The following is a 9784-nucleotide window of genomic DNA, read 5'->3' as shown; positions in this document are numbered from 1 at the left end:
TGGTGGTAAGTTGTTACCATGTTATGATTAAATTTGGTTGGTTGGTTTGTTGTTTTACGCCGCAAACAGAAATATTCCAGCTATATGAGGGCGGTCTGTAAATAATAGAGTCAGTGATCGACATCATGAGCATCGATCCACGCGATTGGGATCGATGACATGCTTCAACCATGTCAGCAAGCCTGACCACCCGATCCTGTTAGTCGCCTCTTACGACAAGCATAGTCGCATTTTACGGCAGGCATAGGTTGCTGAATACCTGTTCTACTTTTACGGGTCCCATTATTAAAGAATACCATGTTAATATGGTCGCATTGAATATTGAGGCAAATGCAAGCAAAGAAGATGCTGGACATCCATGTCTTCAGTTGATGCAGATAAAGACACAACACCATCCTGTCCATGGCGTTTGTAGCAACAACAGAACACCTTCGTCTGTCGCCAGTGGGCATGTTGACCAGTCGTTTAAAGCTTTCGAATTGCAGAGTTTCGTCCCTTTGGCGCTCCAGAATCCTATGATCTTAACTCGATTCACGCTGATTATGTTTCCAGGTCTGTCAGCTCCATGATGACTTCAAGGCCTAAATGATATTGCTTCCAGGTTCTGTCCACAAACAACAATAAATCAATCAGCTATCCGTGTGTACAAATTATTCTTTGTTGACCTTCACCTTGCATTCTACGCGTTTGTTTTACACGTAGCTCCTGCAGGTACTGTATATGTAATCGACAAATACGCTGACACACGATGGACCAAGTGGGCGACCTCTGACCACACCATTCATGGGTTTCTGGTGCCCAATTCGAAACTGAAATCCCAACAGGATTTGCATTCAAGGTCTGTAGAAGAGGATCAGGGCGAGGGGCAAGGTGTCGGTATTGTTGGTAAGACTGTTGGTGAAAATGTCGGTATTGGTGGTCAGACTGTTGGTGAAAATGTCGGTATTGGTGGTAAGACTGTTGGTGAAAATGGGGGGATGATTAGTAGGCAGGAATTTTAATCATTATTATTGTTGATGGTGTATGGCCCTATTCATGACCTTATATCGCAGCCATGACGTTGTTCTGTACGTGTGTGTGTGTGTACAGAACGCTACATAAATGTTAACTGACATTGGGAGTGTAGCCGGGTGTGCTGCCAGGACAACAGCCCTTCTGACAAACTGGGTAATACAGAAACCTACACAGTTGGGGAGTCATCACATTCTTCGAAAAGTTCTCAGTGCGTTCGGTAAAAGTTCTCGGTAAGCAGCCTGATTATGCCTGCTCTCCCAAACACTCTTTGATGCATTTATTTATTTTAATATGTATATAGAAATAATAATAATGATTCCCAGCTCCCCAGGGAGTATACAGCCAAAGTTTCTGTGAGGCGCTAGAAGGTTAACAGTTACCATCTTATACTACCGGGTACCCACTCACTTCTGGGTGAAGAGCTGACATATTTCAAACAAAGCCACTTGCTTAAGGAGACATTATATGTAACATGTTTTAGTGAGGGACAGGGCCGAAGCACCAGACACTCAGAACGCCAACCGAAACGTCGGACAAATATTATGTTCCAAACATTGAATACGCCAAATTTCAATTCACTATGGTCCAGAGAATGTTTTATCAGCTCCATATTGACATATTACATGAGGGGCGGTGGGGTAGCCCAGTGGTTAAAGCGTTCGCTCGTCAAGCCGAAGACCCGGGTTCGATTCCCCACATGGGTACAATGTGTAAAGCCCATTTCTGGTGGCCCCCGTCGTGATGTTTCTGGAATATTGCTAAAGGTGGAGTAACTTACTCACTCTTGTCTTACAAATTATTTTTAATTGAAACTCCCTGTTATAACAGTGACTATGTAAGTCATTTATAGACTCGTTATAACATATATGTAAGTCTGATTTAGATCTCATTATGAAAGGTGAGGTGAGGTGAGGTGAAATTGGGTTTAACGTCGCGTCCAAGATTATTGCACTTATATAGCGACGTGCATGCACGTGTATGTGTGTGTGTGGCTGCTTGTACTAGTCCGGACTGATGCCGATTTATAGTGCTAGCTCACTGAGATACCATGCCGCAGTTTAACATGAATACCCCACTCAGACACAGTATACTGACTCCGAGCCGATCAGTCCTTGTTTTAGCCCCTTAATGCCGAGCGCCAGACAGGGTAACAACAAGTACAATCTTTTAACGTCTTTTTGTATGACGCGTTCCGGGATCGAACCCTGGACCTTCCGCTCTCCGGGCGGACGCTCTACCACAAGACCACGGAGGCGGTCTCATTATGAAAGAGAGACTATGTACGTGTTATAGAGACTCCACGTGATTCAGTCCAAAAACGAACAGTGCACATTGTTTCAATCGGTATCAGACCCGTGAAGATTCCGGGGTAGAATAGGTCTTCAGCAACCCATGCTTGCCGTAACAGGCGACTATGCTTGTCGTAAGAGGCGACTAACGTGATCGGGTGGTCAGGATGGCTGATTTGGTTGATGCATCTCATCGATCCCAATTGCGTGGATCGATGTTCACCACACGACACACGACACCACATCTTCCCGAGGCAAGAGAGTTAACTGACTATCAAAGTCCAGTTTCCACCCTTGCCGAACTAGGCTGGTATTATGGAGTTAGATTTTGGCTGGACTAACGAGTCTATGCACAGTCCAATTAAAATCGCGCACCGAAATCGAAATCCGGTTCGTAAAGTGTCATGCAGATTTCGGTCGACTGCAGGATTTGCAAAGCATGTGCACCGCTAACTCGTTGTCAACCGATATTTTCTGATTTTTTTCATGTTTTTAATCAAGGGGCTCACGTGATTTGATGCACTTCGCGATGTAAGACTTGTTTTATCACAATATAGATCTTGATTATCGATCAGATTGTCTTGACTGGGCGTCACCGTTTTGTTTGAAGCAAATGCAAGTGATACGAGAGGTTAAACCTGATTGGTCAATAGGAGAGGCATAGAAAGGACATAACTCGTAATAGCCACTGGTGGCGCTACGATCGAGCCCAGGAATTCCAGCCTAGTTCGACGAGTTTGGAATCTGGACTTTTAAAGTCAGTTAACTCTCTTGCCTCGGGAAGATGCCGAGCGCCAGGTTCAACTTGTAAATACCGAGCGCCAGGTTCAACTTGTAAATTCTTGATATGACGCGGGCGGGGATCGAACCAACGACCCTACGCTCTCCGGGCAAACGTTAACGCTCTTCCCGGTTTGGATGATAAGAGTGAATGAGTTACGCCACTTTTAGCAATATTCCAGCACCAGAAATGGGCTGAACACAAAGTACCCATATGCGGAATCGAACACGGACCTTCCGTGTGACGAGCGAACGCTTTAACCACTAAGCTTCACCGCCGTCCCTTATGACACAAGAACAACTGTCGCACTTGTTATCTGACATCCAGAACATTTTATTGCTATACAATCCCGTTTTGGGGCAAGGAAATCAAATTGTGTATGTCTGAACATGAATTAATATCAGACTGTGGTTTACACCTGACTCAGGTCAGTGGGACAACAGTGATTGCCATTATCGTAAATATTGCTTGGATACACTGTTCGATATAAAGTACAGGTTAGGGCGAAAACAGTGACGCTCAGGAGCGTTGCACTAACGAGAACCATGTACCATATAGGTTTCTCCATCTACCCCTCCCACATAACTCGAATATCGAGATTTGTGGTTGAAATTGATCATCTTCGATTATATTTTAATTCAAGTCAAAACCTGATGATTTATATATATTTATGGTCCCAATGATATTCGCTTTAAACGAGTGCGTCCCGGGCTTCGTTACGTGGGGTTCCGACTAATGGGGATTGTGTTGCCACAATGTCGTGCGTGTACTTCGTGGGTCGTTGTTCAAGCGATCATCCACCGGTTTGCCGGTAAAAACTTATCCTTATAAAAAGTATCCTTATACTAAGCTACCCCATCGCCGCCCTCTTCAGTGATACAGATTATCGCATCCAAATCAGCTGTTACATTAGATTATCGCAAAAGCAGGATTATCCGAAATATCACCAAACGGCGTCCCTGTTTGCTCGCGCTGGGTGATTGTCATATACATATCTAAAGTATTGAAAATGTTCTTAAATTCACAATCAGTCCCAAGTGGTACATGTTATTGCTTCGGACTGTAATTGTGGACTTCAAGCTTAGAGCATCCTCGATGTGATACTTCGATATGATTGGTGATGTTGTTGTTCTATGCTGTACATAAAGGTGTGAAGCTCTCATTGTCCAGGAAACGGTGACCGCTTCTTATCTCCCTGTGTCCTGCCTGTCCCTCCACGATGACCACTGTCCAGCTGGTTGCGATTGCCTTAATTCTCATTTCTGGGAATACTTCATCCTCACCCGTGAAAACAAGGGTAGAACTTAATGACGGTGAGTATTCGCCTCTCAAACTTTCACATACTTTCTGTGTTAGAAATCCTCGCAGAATGAGATACGTCTTTGTGATTTGATCTGCAAATACAGTTTTTTCGAATCTTTAAAAAAAAAAATCATTTGTAGTTAATGTCACCTTGTATGATTAACCCCTGGATTCCGGCACAGAAAAGGTCACAGCAACCAATGCTCGTCGTGAGAGGCGACTTCATGTACAGTAAACTACGGTTATAACGAACACGCTTATAACGAACTGTCGGATATAACGAACTACTTATTTTGTCCCGACTATTTGCTGTAGTTATGCTGTATATATGCTTATAACGAACTACGGTTATAACGAACTAAAATTAGTCCCTCAAGTCCCTTTGAGTTCGTTATAACCGTACTTTACTGTATTTAGGGTGATGCTCAGGTACTTGGTTGATTGTGTGTCTTCGTACCCGGACGGCGTGGATCGTTGCTCACAATATCAATCACTGGATTGTCTGGTCATAGACCGCCGCCACAGAGGAATTTTGCGTTTGGCGTTAAACATGAATATACAGTAAAGTACGGTTATAACGAACTCAAGGGGACTACTAATTTTAGTTTGTTATAACCGTAGTTCGTTATAACCATATATATATACAGCACAACTACAGGAAATAGTTGGGACCAAAAAGGTAAGTTCGTTATATCCGTCAGTTCGTTATAAGCGTGTTCGTTATAACCGTAGTTTACTGTATATGTTTAAAATTGTAAAAGCAAAGAATACAAATACATTACCCATGTCACGTGTGTAGATGTTGGTTGGTTGGTTGGTTTGTTGTTTAATGCCGCACTCAGCAATATTCCAGCTATTTGACGGCGGTCTGTAAATAATCGAGTCTGGACCAGACAATCCAGTGATTAATATCATCAGCATCGATCCATTAAAAACTGCAAATGATGTCAATCCTGTTATGTGAGAAATGTCTGTAGCACCAACTGCAGAGATACTTTACCTTTTATTCAAATATATTTCAAAAGTAAATAATGTTACGTCAGTTTGAAAACAAAGCGTTCTGCGTTGCATCAATACAACGCTATTGAAGGATTTTCTTAAATTGTAGCGCATATCATGGTAAACGTAATGAAATGTTTTCTTCGCTATTATTTACACCAAAGTGGTACAATCTAAACTCGGATCACTTCGGCGTTTCCTTCCAAAACAAACTGACACGCCGTGATATATCTAGAATACTGTTCGAAAAGGCGGTAGACTCAACTCACTCACTCATATCCTATGACAATAACGCACAACACCCCACGGAAAACAAATGCTCGTATTATACCAGGCATTTCACTAAAATCAGTTCCAATTAATAACATGTTAGTATACAATGATATTGATATTAGATTCATACAAAAGTTTAAAATACATTAATTGTCCATTCAACAATTAAAACCTCGTAGAACAATGTAATTTTGAAGCAATCTGCTGTACCAATCATTTATGAATCTGAAACGGGTGGTGAGGTAGCTTAGTAAATCGGTCGCTCATAACACCAAAGACCCGGGTTCGATTCCACACAAGGCAACAATGTGTGAAACCCGTCGTGATATTGCTAAAATATTGCTAAAAAAGACGCAAAACCATTGTCACTCACTCGCCGACTTAATCTTAAACATAAATTGTATTACATTTCTTAGGAGCAGATACGCTGCCCCAGTCATCCAAAGATGCGGTTCCTCGACGCACCGATTCCTTTTTTCTTCAAAATGGCAACAGCGACCACAAACGACACTTTGATGACGAACTCACCACAAAGCGACCGACCTCGCCCTCAACTACTACGATAAGTGCACTCAGGTTGTTCCTGATTCGGCAAATCAAGAGTTACCAAAGCGCCATTGATTCAGCCCTGAGGAAACCTCACACTGGTGTAACCACAAATCCAAAATGGCGAAATGAGAATCTTCAAGCCACCGACACAGAACTGAATAACATGTCGGAATCCGAGCTCCACGCCATGCTTGTGAGTATCAGGAATGTATTTAGTGCCACCGTGGGTGACCTGTGCTGCCCCCTAGGGAAGTAACCTGGCGATGTGTCCTTTACAAAACACACTAACATTGGAGGTAGATCTTGGAAGGAGGACGGCATAACGTATTCCTATTTGTTAAAGGAGTTGAGGACGAGAAATGACAGCATCAGTTTCACTGTTAGATGACTGACAAGAACCACTGACATCCTTCTCCCTGTGAATATTACTTTTGTTCTATGAGAAGTTTAAACGATGTGATAACTGAGTATGCAGTCATAGTAACACACTCGAAGTCGCGTTTTGGTTGATATTCTTCATCAGCAACTTAACATCTGTATGTGAATATCGTGTTGGCAAGCCAACAGGTGGTTGAAATAATGAGCATCGCTCAACGCCAACGGGGTTCGAGGACATGCAATCAAACAAGACATCAAGCATGCGCACCCGAGCCGATCCACTAAGTCTCCCGAATAACAAATCATAACTCATATATCATTTTGGTATATGCATTTGTATCCATGACGTTTCCTTGGTGAACATTATACATCCCATGGTAACCCCTGGTAACCATACGATGTCGTGTTATAGTTCCTTTGGTAACTTCATTAAACCGTTGCTATCCTCGTGGTGACGGATTCATGATGTCCACTTTATGAAGACTTTGAATGACATTTAGAAGTGACACACATGAGAAAGAGAATTATGGATGTCAACTTCTATATCGTGAGGAATACAACGTTTCGTAGTATATACTTACTCCTTCAACAGGTGAAGAATGTATGGATGTCAACACCTTTATGATGAGGAACAGAACGTTTCGGAGTGTATACTTACACCTTGAAGGAGTAACTGTACACTCCGAAACGTTGTGTTTCTCATAAAAAAGAAGTTGACATACATAAAGTCTCTTCCTTATCCATTTTGTTGACATTTTTTAATTCAGCATTGTTCCTCAGTTAGCAGACTCGAAAAATGATGTCCATTTGGAGAATATTGTTATTCGTAAACATGGTTTAACAGATGTCTCCAATGGTGACCTCATGAATACAATTTGTGAACATTATAATTTTTAAATCCAACGTTCTTTTGTTGACAAAAGGTTACCGTCAGTGAACATGTTTAGCTCTCAGTGCAAAAGTGGGTGTGGCCAATAAGATGTCCATAACAAAATTAGATATTTGAACTCGCATTTGACCACAAGCGCAACTGTTTGACAAATATCTGTTTTCATCCTGTTGAAACAGTATAACTGTCTGCTTGAGAACGCATAGGGTGCGTGGACAGTAAACTCATTATGTGAGTGACTATGATGTTTTTGTGAATAAAAATGAAATAGACTATTTCTGTTGTTTTGATATAACTGTTCGATTTCTTATTCGATGTGTGCTCAGTTAGAACCCGCATGTATAGTCATATAGCTGGTAAAGATTACAGAGTCAACTGGAGTGGGAGTCCATGTGTCCATGTGATCTGTTTTAAAACCACATAAATATTATATACCCATACATCTCCATGCATGCGAGGAATTAAAAAATACACCCGATCAAAGGATTATTATATATTTCCACAAAAAATAACAATTCATAAAATTGTGTGTTGTGTTGACAATGCTTGCTTCATATCATGTGACTTGCTTTGTTTGTTTGTTTGTTTGTTGTTTAACGCCGCACTCAGCAATATTATAGCTATGTGGCGGCGGTCTGTAAATAACGAGTCTGGACCAGACAATCCAGTGATTGACATCATGAGTATCGATCCACGCAATTGGGATACGTTGACATACATCAACCAAGTCAGCGAGTCTGACCACACGATCCCGTTAGTCGCTTCTTACGACAAGCATGGTCTCCTTTTACGGCAAGCATGGGTTGCTGAAGAGATATTCTACCCCGGATCTTAAAGGGTCCATGTGACTTGCGACCACATGGAGAACATACGTGTGCAGTGCTCTTGAAGCAACTTTTCAGCAGGGATTGGTGATATGTTAGTGAAATAGAAACATGAGATCAATATATTCTGTAGATATTTCGAAAGATGCATGGAATTTGGAGTGGCCGAGTGAAAAGAAGGTTTGGTACTTTACTTGTTTGTCGGGTTTAACTGCTGTAGGCTCTTTGAGGAATCTTGCAGTGGACATCCCGATGCCGAAACACTTGCACACTACTATAATGACGGCACAACGTTCAGCTTGTACAACCTTACACAACGTTCTATAGTTATTTCTTATTATTGTCACACCTTATATAATAACATCATTGAAATACTAAAGACGACGCGACTTACTGTTTTGCAATTTATATAAATGTTGGGCATTGCTTACCGACAAGGTTTGAAAGAGATGTACATGTTATAGGGATGCTATTGTGATTTGAACCCTCTGAATTACTAAACAGATGCGGGCAGGGTAGAAATAATAATAATACAAAATTCTTTGGAATAGGCCCATAAGAGCCTCAGACCTACCCAGGCTAACACATCTGATCTTGTCCTTTTTGATGAATCCAATGCAATCATATATAGTATTGTATTCAATTCTCGTCCCTTTCGACACTAATGTGATGAACAAGATTCAGGAAAAACATGGCAAATATGCGGACCTCGCTTTCGAAATGCCACGCTTCATACCCAAGCACCATTTGTTCTCGGTGCCTTAGGTTTGGTACCTCCCAGTCTGTTGACTGACGTTGGGAGAGTACCCGGGTTTGCTTCCAGGAACACAGCCCTTCTGACAATCTGGGTAATGCAGAAGGCAACAGTGTTGGGGAGTCTTCACATTCTCCTGAAGGTTCTGGTGGGTTCGACTAGGCAACGCTTCCTGGGAGAAGTCCCATTCGCTATCTGGGCTGCGTGTAGAGGGGGCTAGGGCCCTGAGCTGATGGTGAGCCTAACCAGCCTAACTGTGCCAGGATCACCCAAACCCTCTTTGCTGCATTTATTTTATTTAATCTGTGTATAATAATAATAATAATAATAATAATAATAATATAATAATAATAATAATAATGTTAAAGTTGTCTACCTTAAAATTGAATCAGAATGAAAAGAAGAATTTTAAGTTGAAAACAGAATGAAAAGTTAAGATGACACGCCAGACCACAAAAGGGTTTCATTGATAAGTAAGGCACTTCGCCATATCGTTTAGTATACTCGATAATGACTTTGATAACAGATAATGCTTACACAGAAGAGACCTCAAGCTATGGTGACATAATGACGTCATACGATCTGTCCTTGGTACACAAAAAGAGAAACGCACGTGTAGAATTTTATTAAATTTTTGTACCTAATAAAGTCGATATGGCCCCCACACCATGACACTACCGCCACTGAAATGTCGAATTCACGTACACAATGTGGGGCAAAACGCTCACTTCG

The 9784-nt window shown here is 41.7% G+C and overlaps 1 protein-coding gene across 1 annotated transcript; it reads left to right on the top strand.

Moving 5' to 3' along the window:
* Positions 1 to 4184: 4184 nt before the first annotated feature.
* Positions 4185 to 7764, top strand: LOC124143541. Its single transcript, XM_046512540.2, has 2 exons — positions 4185 to 4397; positions 6075 to 7764. Exons 1-2 carry the CDS (start codon positions 4304 to 4306, stop codon positions 6461 to 6463), a joined length of 483 nt encoding a protein of 160 aa, XP_046368496.2. The 5' UTR covers positions 4185 to 4303; the 3' UTR covers positions 6464 to 7764.
* The last annotated feature ends 2020 nt before the right edge of the window (positions 7765 to 9784 follow it).

Source organism: Haliotis rufescens, unplaced genomic scaffold (assembly GCF_023055435.1).
Source record: "Haliotis rufescens isolate VD_foot unplaced genomic scaffold, xgHalRufe1.0.p SCAF_8, whole genome shotgun sequence".
NCBI classification, from domain to species: Eukaryota; Metazoa; Mollusca; class Gastropoda; order Lepetellida; family Haliotidae; genus Haliotis; species Haliotis rufescens.
The sequence above is the reverse complement of the archived record's forward strand: the minus strand, read 5'-3'. Positions and strand labels throughout refer to the sequence as shown.